The sequence below is a fragment of the Toxotes jaculatrix genome, chromosome 5, assembly GCF_017976425.1.
Source record: "Toxotes jaculatrix isolate fToxJac2 chromosome 5, fToxJac2.pri, whole genome shotgun sequence".
Classification (NCBI taxonomy): domain Eukaryota; kingdom Metazoa; phylum Chordata; class Actinopteri; family Toxotidae; genus Toxotes; species Toxotes jaculatrix.
Window position 1 is genome coordinate 7,592,495 of NC_054398.1, and position 22,687 is coordinate 7,615,181.

The 22,687-nt window shown below is 40.9% G+C and overlaps 1 protein-coding gene across 1 annotated transcript in view; it reads right to left on the reverse strand.

Annotated features, from left to right (window-relative positions):
- tmtc2b (transmembrane O-mannosyltransferase targeting cadherins 2b) overlaps nucleotides 1–22,687 on the reverse strand; it is a 90,889-nt gene that overhangs the window by 19,066 nt on the left and 49,136 nt on the right. Inside the window, exons 3-8 of the mRNA XM_041039337.1 lie at nucleotides 9,001–9,847; nucleotides 7,113–7,227; nucleotides 6,493–6,578; nucleotides 4,388–4,572; nucleotides 3,318–3,396; nucleotides 466–587 (exon numbers count right to left, since the gene is read on the reverse strand). Of these exons, the coding sequence (XP_040895271.1) occupies nucleotides 466–587; nucleotides 3,318–3,396; nucleotides 4,388–4,572; nucleotides 6,493–6,578; nucleotides 7,113–7,227; nucleotides 9,001–9,847 (1,434 nt within the window). The remainder of the gene's footprint in view (nucleotides 1–465; nucleotides 588–3,317; nucleotides 3,397–4,387; nucleotides 4,573–6,492; nucleotides 6,579–7,112; nucleotides 7,228–9,000; nucleotides 9,848–22,687) is intronic.

Consider the following 22,687-nt stretch of genomic DNA (forward strand, 5'->3'; position numbering starts at 1 on the left):
CTATAGAGACTTCAGCAGAATATTACGACCGTCCGTAAAAAGCTGGAGAGGACTGATGAAAAGCCCGGGGAGATGAAAGAGAGTGTAATGAAAAACAAAGTTAAAGTGAACAAAGAGAAGATAGGTAGAGAATGAGAAGTGGTTCGGGGAGGTCAAACATGTAGGAGTCAGAAAGGCAGGCTTCAGACCAGAAATACATCAGTTCAACACAGAAATAACTGGGAGAGTGATTCACTAACACTCAGGCCACCTAGACATCTATTGTTGAGTAAGGCACTTAGCCCAGAGCTGCACATGTGGAGCTGCTACTGGTTAGTCTATGAAACTTTTGTTGAACAGTGACCACAAGTCAATGAACTGACTCTGCAATGTCAGTTCACTGACTACTGGTGATATCAGACCAAGAAAGGCTGTAGCAGCTAAACCCCCAAGTGTACTGAATTAAGCAAGTGTGTGTTTTCTTACCGTCATAGCCAGGAGTTTGCCATAGGTGAGGTGTGCAGGGATGTGGTCGGGCTTGACTCGCAGGGACTCTGTGTACCAGTGCTCAGCTTCAGTCAGCTTGTTCAGTCTCATGTAGGCCTCTCCTGTGAGAAGCAAAGCGAGGGTCGAGTCAGGGGTCAAGCTGTCAGAGGTTAAGACACATCTTCCCATTGTTCTGCTGAGGATTTGCATGACAGAGCAGCCGTGAGGCCAGACCTCATTCCAGCGGGGTTCAAAAACTCAGAACAAACCACATGTTATTCGTTAGTTCGTCATATTTTTACATACAGGGTCACATTTGGCACTGAAGTAAGCTTTTCATACTGCAGAAATGATTTATGGGCTACTTTCAGTGTCGTTCACAACAGCAAAACTTTGTATGCCATTCAAAAATAAACATGTTTAATTTCTTCAATTTGAGGATAATTCCACTGAGTTCTTGAAATAGAAATTAGATGGATGTGGTGGATATTCTAAAGTACTATAGAAGTGAGTCTATAACACACTCCCTCACGCTCCCTGGTCTGTCAGACATCATCTGATACCTCCCCCGCCGCAAAACTTGACCCTCTGCCTGCTAACACCTGAAACAACAATGACCCCTCTTTCATAGCCGTCCAATAACACTTGTATTATTACAAGAATTTGACAACATCGGCTGGTAATTGGACATAACACAGTTAAAACCAACATTATAACATATTTAGGGGAAGAAACTGAATGTATCACAGGTGTTAAACATTTCACCAGAACTTGGTTACGTGTTTATATTTCAATCTATACCGAGTCTTATGAACAACCAAATGACTGGACAAGCTGTTTAGACTAGAGAGGATTGAAGCTTTAATTCCAAGGGGATTAGGGCTAATCACTTGCTAGATAAGGACTGTGATAAGCAACAGGTGACACGCACCTAATTACAGCTTGGGTTCCTTTTTAATCTGAAAACACACTTCCTCCAAAGAGTGATAACGCTGTATAATGATACCTCTTGACACATAGCGTGGGCATGTAAAAGACTTCAAACTTAAGATGTAACTTCCTTTTATTGTGAGAAAATCCAGCTCCAGGCTTGAAACTTTTCCCCCCCAGATGTAATATAATACATTTTCAAGATGATATCCATCAGTACAGCCTTATGTTTTGGATTTAAGTGTTGGAAATCCATGATACTGTGGCCACATAATCAAAACATGTCCCTGTCAACAGCTAACATCAAATACAGTGTTAGAATGGATTAGAGGGTATCACAAATATCACAAGTCTCAATACTGTTGCAATGTAGAATTCATTTTCACTATTTGACGAGTGCAAGAACTGAAAGCAAGCACTTTTTTAAAGAATAGCAACTAAAATAGGTTTCAGTTCAATAAATCATCAATGTAGGATTAGAGTGAACTCTTTAGAAATGCACACAGGTCTGTTTTGACGTGACCTCTTTATTTGTTGATGGGGCTTAAAATACTTGTCTCGCCTTGCTGGCAGCAGACCTCTGTACGAGATTAGCACAAACATCAACGTGCAATTAGAAGTGACATCGAATCCAAGGAGCTGAAAACCAGCTCCTCGGAGTGGAACATTCCTCGGCCCACCAGAGAGTGTTGGAGCGAGACCGGCAGGGTGCAGATTACCACCCAGGTCTGCCTCTGATGAAAGCTCCTGCTCCTTGGCGTCTGACAAACAGCATGAGAGCGGCACAGTGAGCGAAAGTGGAAAAAAATAGATACGAGCAGGTGTGCCAAATGTGCAAAATCAGTTCAGCGAGGAAACAACGCTAAGCTGCAGAAATCACACATCTCTGGCTCAGCGCTTGCATTACAGACGCAGTGCTGCTCCTTAATGGTGACTGGAGCTTTCATCAACATTTTGACATAATCTGGGTAGCTCTGTCAAATTGCATTTTGCCAGCACATAAGCGAAGCAGTGGCACTACCAAGTCTGGATTACAGACGCCCCAGATTTCAAATGTGTGTGTATGTATTTAAGTAGCTGCACATGTATGAGTGAGAGAAAGCAGGATGAAGACGGAGAGAAGAAAAAAAAAAAGAAGCAAAGAGAGAGCAGCTGTAATGAGCCTGCAGCAGCTGTTCTACAGCTGTAATCCAACAAAGAAAATTAACTCTGAGTAAAATGATATTGTAAAGCTTCCTACTGTCTGGTCAAAACACTGTTTAACAGCATGAACTCCAATTAAATGTCAGGATTTCACTGATATAAACTGATATAAATGGTTGTATTTGACACTGATTCTACACATTTTTTTGACAATTTATTTTCTTCAAGCACTCCTTGAAAAATCTAATGGCACATCTTAGCCCTGGTTTAACCTAAACTGTCGGCTACACAAAGATCCCACAGGGATCTTGACCTAGTTTTCATCTTCATATTTACTAGCTTACAATCCCCTTTTTTTTTCTAACCTTAATTTATAGAGTAATTTAAACTGCGTTTTTGGGGCAAATTCCAAAAAGTCATCTCTATTCCACAGTGGATGTTAATGACCCCTGGGTTATCCAACATTCAAAGCCGCATGTGTAAAACAGATAGTGGGGCTATAAACAGTGGTCTTAATTGCAATTAGTTCCTAACACGTACTGGAAGGTTGGATCACTTAAAATGCTGCCTGTCCAAGAGAAACAACAAACACGTTCTTTGTTTTGAGGGACTCTGAACAACAAAGTAAAACAAGACTGTATGAGGTACAGCAGGCTATTTCTCCCAAAAAAAATCAAAGAATAACCCTTTACCCTCAGTTCCGCTGTCTGTTTTTACTTCCACACTAAAAAAAACAACAGTTTTCCTGCTTGTGGTCTTGAAACAAAAGCAGCTCTTACCCATCATGTTGTAGAGGCTCTGTGGTGCAAATTGTCTTGGCATTTTCTGTATTGCTTCTTTAAACACAGAGAGGGCCTCCTGTGAATGAAACAAATAAAAAAAATAAATGAAAAAAAAAAAAGAAAGAGAAGGTGGGGGATGTTTGCATTAGAAAGCGGAGAGACCCTGCCAGAGAAATTGGCGCTGGGGTAACCAGTCATTCCTCCCCTGCAACCGGGGCCCTGACACTGTGAATACACAGCGTGGAATTGGGGGTCGCCGGGAAGGCTGGTTCATACAGAGCCGAGCAGAAAGGGTCTATCCTCAGTGTCACGGCTGTTAAGACGACCAGAGCGGTGTCACACATTGACTCTAGTCTGTATGGTGTGTAGGTCCAGCGATTCACCTCAGAGTCCCACAGAGTTTAAATGGTAGAAGGAGCTGGAACTACTTTATTGCAGAAGCAAATGTTGCGGTTAGAGGTCGGAGGAAGTGGGACTGCTCTCTTTCTCCAGCATGCCAACTATTTATAAAGGCCTTTATTGAATCTGCAGTTCTACTGCTTCATTCCTGATTGAATCAGCAGCATCAGTGCTTGTGTACAATATAAATGTGTAGCACTGGAAAACCAGTTACTTCAGCCAGCACTGTAGGTCTTTAGGGGCATGAAAGAGAGTGAATTTGTTAGAAACAGCCTGAGGATTATCTGCACAAAACATTGCGTCCCCTATGACAGAGGCAATTTTGGAACATGTCCATTTAAAACCGAGCATTTTCTCAGTGGCCCCCAAAGGCTCCTTGGGCAACTGCCTGCATTTTATCTCAATTCACGGTGGTTTTACATTTTCCAGCACGTACTGTATGTAAAGGAGCACTCTGTGAACTCCTATGGCAGCAACAGTGGTGTTTGTTAGACCAAATATGTCAGACACACGTTTCAATTTCCAAATCAAGATAGTTTATAATTCATATTTTTAAGTGTTAAAGTATATATTTTAAAGATAGCAATGGTAATGCTAATGCCCAGCATGCTAAAATATTCTGAAGCATACATGTATCAGTAATGATTTTCTGCGGTTCAGGTCGTTACCTCCTGATGTCCCTGCTCATGGAGCAGCTTGCCCAGGTTGTACAAGCAGCTGGTGACTGAGCTCTTGTGGGCATGGGGGTCCTTCAGGTTCTCATCTGGGATATCAGCGCAGGTTAGGAAGGTGCGCTTGGCTTCATCTGGGCGACCCTGATTCATAAGGATGATTCCTGTGTTCAAGTAGGCCGCTGTTTGGGAAAACGAAACAAAACACGGAGAGCAGAGTTAGCTTTGGACAGAGCACTGAACTCATGCTTGCATCAGGTGATAAGAATAACTTGCTTAATTTATGCTTCACATTCACTGGCTCATTCACAGCTGTGTGGCTATCACCTGACTAGTCCCATCCGATCATATTTCTGCATATGTACAGAGTGGCTTCTATAAACTGACACTCCTCAGTGTTACTCTGCTGATATGTTTACGCTGTCACATCTTACTCCTCCACCCCAGCCTCCTCCAAATGTGCAAGTTTTGATTTAACTAAGATTCAATGTTTTTGTTAAGGCAGGATCAGTTCTCCTGGGACAATCCTTATTGCTGCTCGTATTCTTTGAGAGTCCTTTCTGCCAAATGTATATGTGTAACTATTTTTCTTCAGTTCATTGACACAAGTGTCTTTCCCTGACCTGAAGCCACTGGGATCAATGGTGCTAGAAAAAAAGGTGAGTAATGACCACCTCTATATGACATACACCTTTAAGGATAGAAATACACCTTTAAGGGTAGAACAATGAGCCACTGTTACTCCTTTTAATGCTTTTCTGTACTGTATGTTTGACCTTTGCATTCATCCTGTGAGATGCTTTGGATGCTTGTTAAACTTTTTCCTTTTGGTCAAAGACAACATCTAATGATCGATATGAAGCTGGAGTGTAATTAGTCCCCGTGGACCTGCCTCACTAAACAACTGCTATCAAGACTGTCTGGTGGAATAAATTAACTTGATAAAGCAGATCAATCTGGAAGGCTCTTCTATAGGGTGTTGACATATAATCAAATTAAAGGGGGTGGCTGAGAATCAAACTGCCTTTTTTTCCCCCCTACAAAAAAGTTAGCCTCTTCTTCTTCTGCCCCTGGATTTTGTTATCTCAGACGCTTCCACATCCTCACACCTCACAGTCCTATCTGTCCTGCATGGTTTTGCTTTCAGTGGTCAATATCTATATTTTTTCCCATTGCATGGATCTGCACAGATAACATTAACCACAGACAGATAAAAGCAAGTGCTTCCCAATTTCATCAGCCCTCTAAGGTGATTTTCTGTATGCAAAACGTGACAGAAAACAGTAGCGATTTATCACAAAGCAGCATAGCTCTACATATTAAATAAAAATGCTACAGTTTGCACTAGTTGACTCCCAATTAGACAGTGAGTAATGGTGTAACCTTGAAAAAAAACACTTAACTGTCACATTCTTAGTCTGCCATCAACATGTCTCCTGCTTAGGCTAATTAATTAACCTTGTTATCGGCTGTAACAGATTGGATAATTGCACAGTGAATGGAAATTTTCAAGTCTAACCATGATCTTGATTAGGTCTATAATTAATCCCAGGAAAAGAGGAAGATACGTTTAAGGTTCCCTGTTTATCTGTCATTGACTAATGCCTGGAACAATGGGGAGCTAATTTATTGCATGATCAGGTAAGACTGTGAGTGATTTGTTCCAGTCGGGGAGTGAACCTGCTGAAGATGACAATGTAAGGATAATTTAATTGTGGGAAATGCAGAAAAAAAAAAAAAAATCAGGGTGACTTCTCACAGGAAGGAGAGGAAGAAAAGAAGAGGGAAAGACATATCAAAAAGTGAGAGAAAGAAGTGAATGTGAGGAATGTAGGAGGGGATACGAAGAAATGAGAGTGGCATGGCCTGAATTCATAATAAATGACGTAATGCAGTTACTTGATCTGTTGACAGGACTTGGCTTTGAAAGCCAGGCAGACAGCTGTGCTGAATGTTTAATTCAGCCGTATACCCGCTGCCCTTTGCCACCTATTCCTCTCCCTTCACATAACCACAGCCTGTGTTCGCTGTTGCCTGGACACAGCACAGCCACAACCACAAGAGCTGGAGATTGTCAATAAAAAAAGAAGAGCTGTACTTACAAGCCAGAGTTGGCCGACTCCCAATGGCCAGCTTATAGTAGTGGAGCGCCTCGGAGAACTTGTTGCTCTCCTGTAGCAGCAAACCACTGGAACAGACAAAAGAAATGACGACGGAGGCTCTTTAGAGTTTAAAAAACTCAAGTTATAACTAAAGTTATAAGCCTCAGTTAGGGTTAGACAAGAACACAAGCAGCTGATAAAACGGAGGGGGGGACATTTAGATCTGAGCAAACCACAGATATTTGAGCACACTGTGAGTATTGGCTGTGGATGTTTTGCATTTTCCCCCTCAGGCTAAAACAGCATCATTAATAAGTCTGTCAGACAGGCAGCACTCTGAGGAATACAAGACACTTCCTCGGAGAGAACAGCTCTGATCAATGGACACACGCAAGAAAAAGGAGAGCTCCTCCATTTGTATTTGTTCAAACACACACACACACGCGCTCTAGGAGCGGAGACACACTTAAAAGAACATCATGTATACAAGCACAAAAGAAGTTTCTAAGCCTTGCAGGCACATTTTCACATCTACAGGTACCACACAAAATCAAAGGAAAATGAACAAGAGCATTAAGGACAAGAAAATAGAAGGAAAGGAAAAAAAAACATAAACTCACAGGTTATACAGCATGTCAGCCATGTTGCTGCGGTAATAGAGGGCATTTCTGTACGCCTGTTCAGCCTCTTCCATCTTGCCCTGGCTCTTCAGGACATTTCCAAGGTTGCCCCATGCTGACAGGTTACAAAAGAAATAGTTAGAATAGGAAAGAAAATGCGCGGCAACCTTCTCGAATAACAACTTTTTCAGCACCTTAAAGCAGGAGGAGACATTTCTGTGGCAAGTACTAATTTTCTTTTGTTATTCACTGCCTCACACTGATATGGGATCAGTGTTTTTTAACCTCTAAAGAGGATGCTGTTCTGCTGCAGCTGGTGTACCAAGACATTATGAGTAAAGAGAGATGACACAGTAGGGAAGCTTTGTGCCAAAACCACCAGTCGTTCCAATGAGAGTGTGTGTGAAAAGGGGACCACCACAGTGCTATTGCACAGCTAATGGCATTACTGTTGAATGGCATAATGCAGTATCTGACAGGTGAAATAAGGTTGCTAAGAGCTTTTTGTACATTGAGCGCAGAGACTGTGGAGCGTGAATATAAAAGTAGGAGGAGTGATAGAACAAAAGAAATTCACTGGATGGAAAATGACAGTGGAAGAGGAGAATAGACTGAACTCTCATGCCTAATATTTAGTAGCCATTGCTGTGTAACGTAATATCATCATTACTCTGTTTTTAAGGTTATTTCAGACTGCACCTACCTTATAAAAGCTGTGCTATTTTTGGAAATGAATCTCTGAATCTCTTGCGTACTGTTATAGTGTCATGCATTAATGCACAAGTATAAAACTAGTGTGCGTAAACATATTGCTCCTTCTTGCATTTGCACTCGTCATATGTAATAGGAAGATAAAATCATAGCTCATGCTGCTTTTGTGGACATGTGTTTAGAGTGCTAAAATATGCAGCATGCCTTTAAGCAATGTATTTACTTGACTGTTCAAAATGCTAACATCTAGGGAATCCCAGGGGAATATCCAGTATAAATAAAAACAGGCAGAAAAACAACTCAAGCTTCCTTCATTCAACCCTGCATCCATTTATGCACAGATGACTTTATGTTTTAAGTTTTACAGCAATGAGCTGTTTTGTGTATCCTGAAATTTCACAGTTCAAATGATCCAGTGATATAGATCCAGTGAGTTTGTCTATGTTTGAGGCTGAATTCCTTTCAGATCTCATATTAGCCATAATGAATGTGAGTCGGGGACATCGCTACTGCTCTGCTCGGCTGATGGCCTGCCAAAACAAACAGCTGTCACGCCTCAGCTCCGCTGCAGAATCTGAAAGGGAAATTAGCTAACACAACGTGTCCTGCTGTTGCCTTGCGAGTCCCTGCCCTGCTTCCCTCCTCAGCAGCTCCGAGAACTTCACTTTGGATAGGAATCTGTGTCTGATGACCTTGAATGTGAGGGCTATTGAATATTTTATCTCCTGTTGAAGGTGCCAGTCAGAGACGGGTGATGGTGCCCTTCCAAGTGAGACAGGGCATCTGGTGTCATGAAACCGACTATAACTTTGTTGTAGTCCGAGGAACAACAGTAAAATCATGTGTTTTTAAGAAGGAATGTGGCCTTGAGTGGTCAAATTCACACCACTGTCACTTCGCCTCCAGGGCAGTGAGTTCAGCCTGTGGTAAGGATGAGTGATGAAGAGGAAACACTTTGAAGCACATTTACTTTGAATTATTCAGGGCAGCGGTAGACAAAGAGAGACAGTGCATATGATCAAATTCAAAACCTTGAAGCTTGCTCAGACAACCAAATATGATAGGTGAAAGAGGTTTTGATGTGAGAATGTGTGTAAAATTGCATAAAAGAGTGTTTGCACTCATGTTGCATGAGCAGTTGCATGAATGATAGCATGTAATCTGAGTTGGGCCTTACCCTTAGCAGGGTTGACATAAATCCCTGACTTGTAGAGCATCTCCTCACTCTGCCAGTCCCGATTCCTCAAAACAGTTTTGACGCCAAAAAGAAGAACCAGGGCAGCGCTGCAGTAGACCAACATTGTCCTGAAGGACCTGCGTCGCAGTCGAACGTACAAGGACCTCATCCCCACTGCCACCAGCAGGCAAAAGCCCATGCTGGGGATGTACAGTACTCTTTCTGCTATCACAAACCCTACATAGAAAAACAGGTTTGTGGCAGGGAGGAAAGGTATAGCCAACAGGCCTAAAGAGAACACCACAACATTTTCAGTGGTGGGCAGTGGAGTCCTGCTCTCATAGTGCTTTTTGGTACCATTCTGTGCACTATTAACGTGAGCGCCCGTGTGGGAATTGTTCATATGTTCATGATTGTTATAATGGTAACTGTGTCCATTACTGCTTCCGTTTCTGCCATTGGTGTAATGATGCGCTTTGCCGTTCGTGTCCTTGCCCTTCACTGTGTGGTGCGTCCACAGGCCAAACCAAGCCAGCAAAAGCAGTCCAAGGTAGAAGACTAACGTATGAAAGTTCCTCCAGTCAGCCAGGCTTCTGATTAAAGGCAGGGCATCCATTGACCAATCAAAGCTGAGCGTGTCCGGGCAAAGGAGGAGCCAGAAGTTGATGGCGGGCAGGTAGAAAAACGTTAGCATCCTGGTGAGGAGCGAGGGGGAGTCGGCTGCCGGGTTGTCAGAGTTGGAGAAGTTGGGCGGTTTGTTGCCCATCCAGTAGAAGCGGCAGGCTAACAGGACGGCTCCCCAGGCTGCCAGCAAAAACACATTCAGCTGCAGGCGGATGTTCTTTCTCTGAAAGACAAAGCAAACACAGAAAGAGGAATGAAACCCTCAATTCCCTGGAGAGGAAAAGAACGACTGTCGGAGGAAATATTCTGCACTTATAAGAGCATCAAGGCAAAGTTAGTTTGAGAGGTAGTAATATTTAAGACTCTCATACCTTTACATTTACTTTGACCCAGACTATGGGCTAGAAATTGAACAAAGGAATGTCTGGTCTTAAAATACTTGAACTCTCAGGAATAACACAGCTATGTGGCAGTGACAGTATACAGCTGCATAACGCCAACTGGAGCCGAAAGAGTGTTCAAGGACAATTTAGAAAGTGTTGACTAAGTAGATTAACTTTGATATGTGATTCGTCAAAAAGTTTTGTTTTGGCTTCTATGATCTTTTTGGAAACCTGTGAAGCAAGAACAGTTCAGTGCCATCTGTGTAAGTTTTGTTATTGACTCTTTAAACCAGTTTTTACACCAAGCAAGAAGAATAAATGGCACACTAACATCATTTATTAAAACCAGAACATTCACACTAACACAGTTCACTGATTGTTTATAAATGAAAGTGACCTAACATCATAAATTTCTATTCGTGCACATTTCTTTTTTTTTTTCTCCATGGCCTCCATAGATGTATCAAAATGAACACAACTACATAAACTCCATTCATCATATTACAGACTTGATATTAAACACTTTCCCAAATGCTGTTTGGGGATGCCTATAAAATATTTATAGTGTGTTTGGTTGTTTAATACTTTATTGGCAGAGCACTGAAAAGTGACTGAACATATTTCCCCACAAGCATATTCCACTCTTAGGACCAAGTGACGTTTCTTATTGTTTTCATGTTGGAAATCCAACTCAAGAAAACTGTAGAACTTTTTCTAAAAGCAGCAGCTTCAATATTTACTTGTGCTTCAGAAATACACACAAAAAAAGAGAAATAATTCAGTGCCACTGAAAAAATATAGATTATCAAAATGAAGTATGCAGCAATGGTTTGCTCCATTAGTCTCTGAAGTCTGAATCTAAACCTCCAGGGCATCATAGTCCTAGATGTTTTCTCAGATGTAATCCTTTTCATTATTTAAACTCAAACCCAAGGCAACACAGGCTAACCTCATATTACCTTTATACCAGAGGATGTGATCTTTCTCCATCTCCACAATCCAAAGGGCACAAATATGTCTCATCTGTGATCATAAACTTCATAACACCATTGCTTTAGGGGGTGTACTATTGATTTCCTCAGCCCCATCCATTGTCATTTACAGATTGTATCTATGAAGAGAGGCTTCAGTAACCTCTGGGGACGTCTGACTGCAGGGGAAAAGCTCTGTTGTCTGCTAATCATCACCGCTAATGCAAAGAGCTGCAGCCCAACACTTGGGCAACAGGAAATTAGGCTGAAAACACAGGAGACAACACCATGACAACACCATGAAAATGATCTGCAAACAACTAATTATGATGCTTGCTGTGGTGCAATATAGCGGGTTTCCATGATAACAGGAAGACCTGACAATATAAATCAGCTCAGTACAACTACTTCGCAACGACACCAATACCTGACAACCAAACTGGGAAGCTGAATACTGGTACACAATATTCACAGCAGTTTTTGAAAATATCATAAGAATGCAAAAAAAAAAAAGGAAAAAAGAAAACTTGCATAAGGTCAGCTGTCAAAACCTTCAGTGGAGACCTGACAAATACCGTGGTCCTTCAGTATTTCGTGAGGATATACCACTGCTGAAGAAGTTGTTCAGTCGCTTGGCAACAAAAGGTCATCGTTTCAATCCACAGCACCATTTCTCATTAACTGCAAAATGTGTTACTGTCAGCTCTCCATGCAGATACAGGGGAAAATGTGCACAGAGTTAATCACAAAGAAAGACGTTTTATGTAGAATATAACAAGTATATAACTAAATTTACGAGAAATTACTATCAGATGCTATTGAATAAAACTAAAATAAGAATATAAAGTCTTGGTGCTGTGTCGGGACTTCATGAATGAATTGCTTCAACCAGTCAGCCATAATGAATCTACTTTAGCTGGAAACCCACTGTGACAACAGAGTCCAACATAAAAACAAAAGACCACAGCTAGGCAACTGAAAACAAAACAATGGAGTCTGTGTCAAATAACCCCAGCTATCTCAACGTTGCAAAAAGTAAAAAAGGAAAATGACTTATATCTATTGGTAGATATAGATACAAGTGATAACCCAGTCCAAACATGGACAAACAGATTCCAAAGTGGGTTTCTGTCATGTGGAAATTCAATCTGAGTGACTGAAACTTTGCCAGTTTAAGAGAAAGGCCAGAACAGAAAGTACATGGGTCATGAAGTTAAAAATATATTTAAATGGTCCTGTAAAAAAACAGAAATAAATAAGCCCTACTTCCTGTGGAACAGAGGTTAATACCACGCCTATGTATCATTTTAATTAGCCCTCAGTGACACATGGGTAGGCAGCATCTATGTTACTGCTGATTGTGGGATTAACCACTGAGGTATGCTTAAAACAAAAATAAACACATCCGTAAGGACTAGATAAGATAGGTCCTTCTAAACAAGTGAGCAGAATAGTTCAACACTGTGGGAAATATGCTTGTATGCTTTCATACGCAGACCTTGATACCACTCTCATGTCTGTATCATACATATGAAGCTATGACTGGAAGCCAAGAAATGTATATCCCAAAATGTCAAACTCCTTTAACACTTGACAACTGCTACAACTGTTTGGGCACGTGTGAACAAATAAAAGATTTTCAAGTTGAGGTGACAATGAAAACCTTAGACTCACATAGGAAAAGTAGAAATTTACAGCATAAGAGCAATTTTACAGTGATGTAACTCCCCAAGAATAATAGAGGCACTCAAATCCACCGTTCTCCTACAGCCTAACTTTTAAAATGTGTCACCTGAACTGTATATGAACTCTCGAATCTCATATGCCAACTTTCAATGTGCTATTTTATTCCATCCCTAAAATCACTGGAGTGGAGAAACAGAGGTCCTGCAGCTACTTTTCAATCTAAGCAGGTGAGCAGAAACACTACAATGAGATGAAGTGGACTGAAGTGGTCTGCGAGGCCCAGGGGCTGTACTTGGTGCAGACTTTGCCAGAGAGGCTTGCTGAGCGGTGTTAATACATCTCAATCACTGCTTCAGGGAATCCGGCTTGGATTTACAAGGCTCTTCTGAAGGCTCTCAAGACGACTCTCTGGTCCAAGCAAGGGCTTATGAGACACCACCTCAGTGCTAACTCAGAGCACTCTGCAGGACAGACTGGAAGAAAAATTTCCTCTATTTTTAAGTCGACTACAAATAGTGTGTTACGTGGACATAGCACCATGCCAGGTTCCCAATCAGACAACACCCTGATTTCCTTTGAGGCATTTCTGTGTTGTTTATGGCTGATTTTTGCAGCACCTTCGATTCTGCACAGCGGCTTTGTTCCTGCTGTGGGGCAGTGAGATAGCATGACTGTGTACACGCCTCTGAGGGTCCGCAAGAGCTGCTGCTGATGACAACCTGGCACCGCTTCCGCACGTACTCATTCATACCTGGCTCTGTGACAAACAGATATGTCATCCTGACTCTCTCCAGACACTGCACCCACTCAGACAACACCACCTTAAACACGTCCATATGTTGCTGCTGACGACTGAGGCCGTGTTTCATTTACATTCTTGTGCTGCACTTGCACATTTTTTTAGCAGAATAAAGGCTTTAAGCATCATTGAGAATATAAAAGCAGCCCTTTCATTGCACTTGAGCACACATTTGTAACCCCACCGTTCCCTCTCTCGGCGTACTTTGCCAAATACTCCAACAACAAAAAAAAAAAAAATTATGTGAGGGCACAAAATATATAGGCAGAGAGCAATCAGGAAATACTCTAGAGATGTTCTGGAGGACATATTACCAAGGAACACATGAACCCCATGTCTATTATGTGTTGGATAAACAAACATGTGCATCCTCCTTAATATGCCTGCGGTTAAAATGTCTACAATTCAAAAGCATAAGTTCAATTACCAGCCGGGCAATGGCTCCCCGGGCGCTATAGCCCTATTATGCAGGAAAACCAAGGCATTCCAGCTTTGTGTCTTTTGTCTATAATCCAGTTTAGTTTGAAATAAGTGGTTTAGCACAACCCCGTAGGAGGCATGAGGGCAGTGTTTTTTTTTTTCTTCCCTTTTGTGTTTAAGGCGCAATCAGCTCAGAACTGAAACAATTTAGCCTTTATAAGGCAGGCGTGTGAATAAAATATCCTTGGAGATGAAATGCAAAACAGGCCAATTACGGAATCCCTATTTGTGCCTGTGCATGCTTTTTTTTCCCCCTCTACACTTTGATTAGGTTGAATTGACTGAGAAGAAAACTCAATCTAAAAAGTTTTTTTTTTTTTTGGTTTGGAACATCCGCTAGGGTGTTGTGAAAGAAATCTTGTGGCAAAAATAAAGTGAAAAGAGCTCAGAGAGAAATTTAATTAATTAGTTTGTAGAATAGTACGCTATTCTCCGGGTACACACAGGCTTTTTTGCATAATTGGCTGATTCACGCCATACCTTTTTTCAAGAGCACTTTAAGAACAATCCATCTCATGACACATCTAACTAGCCCATCAGACTGCAACGCTGTGACTGGCTCACAGCGAGCACCTCAGAGAAAATCCTGTGAAAGGAGAAGTGGCATGTCTGACCTATCCCCTCCTCTTCATCATTACTGAGATCAATTGTCTGCAGAGGGCCTTTCATCAAGATCCTGCTTCACATTGATAGACTTGTAATGGAAGTAAAAATGAGCTCAGGGTACCAATCTGAGAGTCTAACCCCCTTCAAAGCCTTCAGGCACAGACACACAAAGCTCAGATTTGGTAAGAACACCAGATCCCCTTTAAAAAGTCTGCATAAATCTTCCTAAAGGTTTGATGGATGGATATACATGCAGCTTGTGTGCTTGCTCCTTGACTGCTGGATCAACTAATCAAGCTTGTGGCTGATGAACCACAAATTCACCATCTATCTTTTCTCTCTTATCAGCAGCAGCTGTTGTGATCTCCTCCTCTGAGACAGTAAAGAACCTTTGGGTCTAAAACCTGATTGTTAGCAGGCAGGACAAGATAAGAGCCCAACTATTCACTTCCTAACAACATGTTATGGATTACGAACAGCTGGCTCGTGTTTTTTAAATGTGATTAAGCTGATGTTTGACAATTTACTCTCGCACAAAAAGTGTATAAGCTGTTGCATATCGTTTTGGCTGATTTCACAGTCATTTATCCAGTAACAAGAAATCAATTTGGGAAATATTTCTGGCCAAATTTACAAGCTGAAAAATGAGCTTATTTGGTTTTTTAAAAAGTGTTAAACGTGAGGAGTTAGATGAACATGAAGCTAAAGCAAACTGTTAGCAGCTGTTAGTTTAGATCAGTACAAAGTCTGGATATACAGCTAGCCTGGCTCTCTCGGAAAGTAACAAAATGTGCTTCCCAGCACCGCTAACGCTCACTAAATTAACATGTTACATCTTGTTTGTTTAATGTGAAACTTTATATCTGAAAATCAAAGTGCAAAAACAAAATGTTGTGGTTCTATGGAGGGCTGATTCAAGAAGCTACTGCACCCAGCCAAGACATAGACTGGCACATAAGCCCCACCCAGAAAACCACAGTGTATAGTTTTAACACTTTGGATTTTGTACAAATTACACAAACCAGATATAACATGTTAATTAGTGAGCTTAAGAAGTGCTGACACTTTAATTTTGTTTTCTTTGGACATAGCCAGGCAAGCTGTTTCCCCTTATTTCTAGTCTTTATGTGAAGCTAAGCTAAGCAGCTGTTAGCACTAGCTTAGTATTTATCGTACAGACATGAGAGTGGTATCCATCTTCTAAAGTATAAAACAAGACTGAGTTTTGAATGATGTAGAGCTGAGAGGTGACAGATTCTCTCACTTGCCTCAGACAGTTAATGAACACCCAAGACCCAAAGTGTCTCTTCACATTGTCTGAGACTTCGTAGCAGATCCAAGCAAATCCAATTATGAATCATCTCAAGGCACATGCAATAAATTCTCATAGCTCAATTATTCACGTAGCTAAGATGAACTATACAGGTTCTGTCATCACTTTAGGATAGATAACCCTGTATAAATAACAGTATGTAGCTTCAGTTTACCTAAAGACAAGCAGACCGCTGCTGGACTGCAGGCCACATGGTGCAAAAGGTCATAAAGTCAAACCCCACAGTGGACTTGCCTCACACTGCTCATGATCAAAGCTTTTAACCCGTGTGAACCCATCAGAAAACCCACAGACTCAGCTGGTCTGGCTGGTGGATAGATACAGCTGCAAAGATGAGAGAGAGAGGGGATCGGCCTCAGAAAGAGCAAAGGGTGGAAAATGGGCCAGTGATGAGCACAAATTTGTTGGAGATAGATGGAGAAAAAAAACAGACTATGTTAAAGATTAAAGATGAGAGGATTAAGTTGAGGGTGTGAGAGAACATGAAGGATGTAGGAGAAAATGGGAAAGAGTGCAACACACAACATTATCTGGATGAAAGATAAGTTGAATTTCAATGCTGAAGATGAAAAGCACATCATTTTCTCTTTTAAGTACCACTGCCTATCTCCAAAGATTGAACGGGAAAAAAAGAGTTCGGATTAAAATGTACGTGACGAAAGCAAATAAATCTCAGCAGGAAAATTTCCGACCAAGACCTCTAAAAACACGCCAGCTCATGCTCTCTTGGTCAGCTTTTATTAACCATAATCATAGAACCAACACGGGATCCATTTCTCTTGAAAACTTCCCTCAACATTCCAGCTCGTCTCACTTAAACTCAGCCTCTTTAAACATACTTATTTTAGATGTCCCAATCATGTCTTCTTTTCATGCTGAAGCCAGATGACCCTGAGCTAGGGGTCAGAAAGGCTCTCCCTCTCTCCAAATGCCAAAATCAGAGTGGATTTATTTTCTCATCAGTGGCAATCAGACATGTATAGATAAATAATGTCCAACTAGAGGGTGTCTACGGAGGGGATGAAATCCGAACTTCTGGATGGGAGTAAATGGAGAAGTGTGCTTCTAGGTAGACAGGACGAAGGTGAAGGAGGGCCTGAGGAAAGGAACATAAACAGCTAATCAATGGAAAATCCTCCACTTTGCCGAGTTTCCAGTGGTTACTGAAACCTGAGTTGATAAAATGTATGGAAAAGCAATGACAGTTAGCCCTCTTGAAGTTAAACTCATGCACCAGCTCGACCTGTTGACTCAAAGTGGTAAGGGAAAAAGCCTGAGCCATTTTGCTTTTCATTTTTGCTGGGTCACACAGCCACATCAAGGTTACACATCACATTTAATTAACTGAAAAGCCCTGATAATGAGAGAACCGTAAATTCATCTTCATTAGTACTCAGCACAAACTGAAGTCATATTCTTAAAAAGGCAAAAAGAGTCAAGCAGACCAAACAATAAGAACATAATGACAATGGAAAACCAAAGTCGACTCAAACCCTTAACATTTCGGAGGAGATATTTATTGAGTGAAACCACAGTCATGGGTTGAAAAATAAACTGACTGTTCCTGATTTCTGGTCTTTCGTTTCCCATATTTATTTGTACTGCGAGGGCCAACTAGACTGTATGACCACTACTGCAAATTTGCTGTGACAGGATGCTGATTCAAGCTTGGGGGGGGGTGAAATTTGGTTTGTAGGTAAGTGCTTACGTTCCACGCTCCTCATGGTCTCAAGGACTTCAAGATAAATGGAAAAGAATACACAGACAAAAAAGAAATAAAAATTTACTGTTTCTGAAGCGCATTGCCAGTTGAATCCAAACTAGATTAGTCCTGTCCATGCATGGATTTCGAGTCATTACTATGCATTTAGGAGATCAGAGCCATTGTGCTGCGGGGTTTAGAGAGGCAGTAAGCTTGTACAGAACATGCATGAATGAGACACACAAAGCCAGAGCTTGGGTCCAAAGTTAAGCAGATCTGCTGTCAGAGGGACGTCAGTTACTGGATGTAGAAAATTGCTCCGATTGCATTTTTCCTCCCCGAACCACTTTTTGAAAATAGCTCTCTGGTGTGTCATGTTACGGTTGACCAACACATCTCAGTGACAGCATGCCATTTGTTGCTGTTTATACTGGCTAGTAACGAGCATGAGAGAAGCTCAGGAGGAAACGTACTGTAAAAAGATGACTTGTGGTGTGGGATGATGACGAACAGCAGAAGCGAGCATCAACCATAAAGCAGTCAAGGTCAAAACTCAGTCTGAGCTGAATCGCCAAATGACTGTGTTCCACATTTTACCGATGGATTTGAGGGTGGGTGAGAGAGAAAGTGTGTTTGTAAAATGAAAGACGAAAACAATAAACGCTTAACTGTTTCATCACAGAAAAATGAAGAGCAATCTCAAGTGTGAGAATGAGAGGCAGTACTAATCGATACTTTTATATAAACAATGTACCAAATAACAGAGCAGGAAAACCCACAGAAAATTATCACAAATGCGAAGCTCCTCTCACCCTCACAGACTGGCTGAAATTTTACTTTGTTTTGGTTCAGTGTCTCATAGCATTGTTTTTAGCTGCAGCAACAACCAAACATACAGCAACACACAGCGACAGAGAGACAACGTTTGCAACTAGCCGGTGAACACAGTGGAACATTTAGCAGCTAACGAGCCAGATATTTCCTTCAGGACTTGGTAGAGACCAAAAATAGAGCTAAAAAAGAGTGAATATGATAAAGTTGTAAAACTGTGTCAGTGTTGTGTTCAAAACCTTTTTCTACTGCCCCCAAGAGGCTTTTTGCAGGTTTATGCACAGTGGTGGGTTGAATGAAATATAAATGATAACATGTTTATACTATAATGTTTACCATGATACATAATATCAGGTATCCACTGTATACAAGTATAGTACAGAGTAAGAATCAATTCTGCATCTCAAAATTAAGTTTGTACTTCAGACAGAGCACTTTGTTCATAAGAAATAAAATAAATTATACACATACAGACAATGCTGGTAATTTTCTAAGACTCAGTTAAAAATGTGGAGCATTCAGAGAATGTCCACCTGATATAATTAACTCAGAATACCAAAAGGGCACTGCTTAATTTGTAAAGGAATGGAGCCATAGATCAGACTTAAAATCATCAAAAAATCATTAAAGAATCATAAAAGCCACTTAAAGACCGTGGAATCACTTTAATTTGTAGATTTCAGTATAGACAGTAAATCAAAGATGGCCACAGAGGGAGAAAGCGAAAGAGCACGATGGGGAAAAAAGATGACAGAAAAAAGAACAGACAAAAAGAGAGAAAGAAACACCCTGCAAGATCAAGCAGAAAACTGAGACACCTTTAATGCTGTGGGAGTCTGCTGAACTTGCCAGACATCTTTCTGTAGGTCTCTCAGCGTCCACATGTCTCTGAACTCACACAAGGGCATGATAACTCAATTCCACAGTGGTATGCTCTAAGATTACCAATGAATCTGGGGATTGGGAGAAGAATTCCCAGATGTGCTGGCACAGAAACCAGGCACCTGTAAGTCTCCTTTTGCTGTAACACCCAATCCAATCCAATTTGGCAGGATGTTGAAATGCAACACATGAACATTTCTACATGTAATCAATTAGATTCACTGTGGAGTTAAATTTATATAAATACCACACCAATGAATGAACACGCTGGTGTAACAAACCCAAGCTTTGATCACGCAAAATGAAGGGATTTAATCAATGTGAGTGTCAATACTACTGGAATTTCCTCCCAAAGATCCTATTGTGGAGAAGGATTCTTTCCACAGTTTGCTTGTTTACAACCGGTGGATTGTCCCGTGTGGCTTCGCTTTACCGCTGGGGTAATCATTCCAATGTGTCACAGTGGAGAAATTAGAATTGGGTGCGGGCCAGAGTCCATTTAGTCCACACGGTCGACCGAATGTTTAAGGACAAAAACTGCAACTCAGCAGCTAAACAAGACAGAATGGAAAACAATTAGAGAGTACAGTACAGTAAGAGCAGCACTCAAATCTTTCATGGCTGCATTAGCATGCTCCACAATATGCATGAGCCAAACATGGTCTAAGTGAAAAAATTATTTTTGGAATAGTTTGGAGGAGTCCAACCACAGACCAATCTGTTCATTTTGGATCTTCAAAATTCATAATGTATTCTTTGTGTTCTTCACAGAAGAGCAGAGACTCATTCTTGATCATAAAATTATTCCCAATTTAGTTGATAAAGTAGCTTTTATCCCTACTGTGTGTACTTGTTTGTGCATTTTAGAATAACATCTATCTTCTGTATTAATACATATCTCCAGGGTTTGCACTGAGATCCAGTCGCAGTCTTCATGAGACAACAGTGGAAGCCATGATGACTCCACATCCTCCTGTCACTAGTGAACAGGTCCCTTGAAACACAATGGGCGGACAAAGTCAGTCATGTGCATCGCACCTGCAGTAAATACTGTAGCACTTGCAGTGAATCACGTCTGGAACCCATCTTCTGGTTTACAGTTATATACCAGAGTATTCAAAATATTTTGTCAGAGCTCAGACTAAAAGCTCACTCAGAAAAGTAACTACATTTAATCCTTATCTTATATGATACTGTGCTGCCCAGCTTGAATTCCATTCTTATTATATATGATGTAATACTTGTAGATCATATAGAGAGAGTGGAACGGGACAATACTGCGCAATGTAACACAAATGGAACTGCTATGAATTACTCTTATCTTAATTAGATAATGTTCAGTTTTTCTTATGTTGCAGTTATTATATCACCATAGAGTCTGATTTGACATAGTGTGTAAAAATTATTTAATTAACACACATCATATGTGAGTATATGATCATCATTATACAACACTATACAGGGATTTCTATTTCATGTATTTAAATTAAATTATGATTGTTAATTTAATGGATCAAATCTCTTTTAACTGCTTCATCCTTAAAGCAGAGTGTAAAGTGTGGTATGGGTCGTGTTGTATCTGGGCTTTTTAATGTCGAAATATAACAATGCATGTCCACAAAATTTACTTCTTCTTAGGCCTCTGAAACGTAAGAAATTATTGAACCTAATGCTACTGATATTCTTTAAGGGTTAGCGTCTTTGTAAGGCAGAGTGACGAACCTCGACATTTAAACAGCAGGGAAACTCAGGGACAGCATTTAAATAGAGAATGAATGCTGGGAACCATTACTGCATGAATAAATAAAAATGAGTAATGTGTTACTTTGTCACATGCACTAAGAGAACAACCCCACCACCCCCGAAAACCGCCGCCACCAGCCACTGACTGACTGATATCCTGTGTTTAATAAAAAGGTTTTAACACCAGCTTGGTATATGGGTCTATCCCTATCCCCTGTGTGTCCTAAAATAGAGCACCCGGTGTCTGATGGTTCATGGGCAGCGACAGGCCATCTGACAAAAGCACTTCACACAGACTGTGCCTCCAGAAAATGTCCATGGCAGACTCTCTTTTTCTTTGTCTCTCTCTGTCCCTTAGCTGCCCCATCCATTAATATCTCTCCTCTCCTCTTCAAAACATTTTTGCTCCATCTCTTTCGCACATGCCCTGTTTCTCCTCGGCCCTCTCTCTCTCTCTCTGTGCTGGGAGCGCCCACGGTGATGATAGGACCTCTGCTGGGAAATGCAGAGGTCCTTTGTAGCAACATGCACAAGGGGAATTTCTACTGGGGACCCAGAGCTCCAGCAGAACACCAACCTATTCAGGTAATAGACTTGCCCTCTCTGCCTTCGGCAACATTTGTGAATATTGAGCTACATGATGAGATGATGAAGCAGATAGAATCTGCAGATAGCCCTGAATTTGTTTCCCTCTCCTTTGTTTGTGTAAAGTGGCGGTTTGCCCGTTCTGCATCTGAATGATTTCATTCCTCTTATCCATCTTAACGGCTTTTGGCAGCAGTTTATACAGTTTACTGGGTATCTGGTTGCTTGTTTGGATTAGGATTCCTAAAAGCCATATTTACTGCAGTATGTATACAAACAACTAACTAAAACATAGAAAAAAAAATCCCAAGTGCACTATAAACCTGTCATAGGGCCTTGAACTGTTCCAGCTTTCATATTCCAAATTTTGTTGAGCTTTACATAATAACAACTCATACAAATTTTATTTGTAGACAACAAAGTTTGTCAAAGACTGTGATTTTGGAACATGTTTAAAATCATGTCTGTAACTAGTCAGCATTGTTTCTGTTGAAAAACTTCTTTCAGATTCATAGCTCAAAGAAAGAAAAAAGATTTATTCCGAAATTAAACACTATATCCATATGAGACCTTACAAAGGCTTACACAAGTCCTTTTTTCATACTGTTATAGTAGCTGGAAGTCTTAAGCTGATATACTAGCTGGAAGTCTTAAGTAATGCAGTTCTAGCTGACTGATTTTACATGCCAGTTTATTTGCTGAGGCCATAAAAGGAACCATAAATAGGAGCTATGGTCAGCAACTGAAACAAAGGCCCAAACAGTATTTCACTTGTGCTGAAATTCTAAACTATAGTTTGCAAAACTTTAGATTTAAAATTTCAATTGACCTTATAATGTGTTGGAAGGAAGGGGCCAATTTGACTCAGGACTGTCTGAGGAAAACAAGAAATTGTGAAAAAACACACTGAAAGCATGTCTCAGTTAATTGAAATAAAGGGGATTTCATTACAGTGAGCCTGTTATTTGCTGTAATACTTGTGGGTGAATCAATCATCCCTTGTAAAAGCTTAATGATTTTGGGAAAATGGACAAACCAGCAAATCTATACACGTCTCCATTA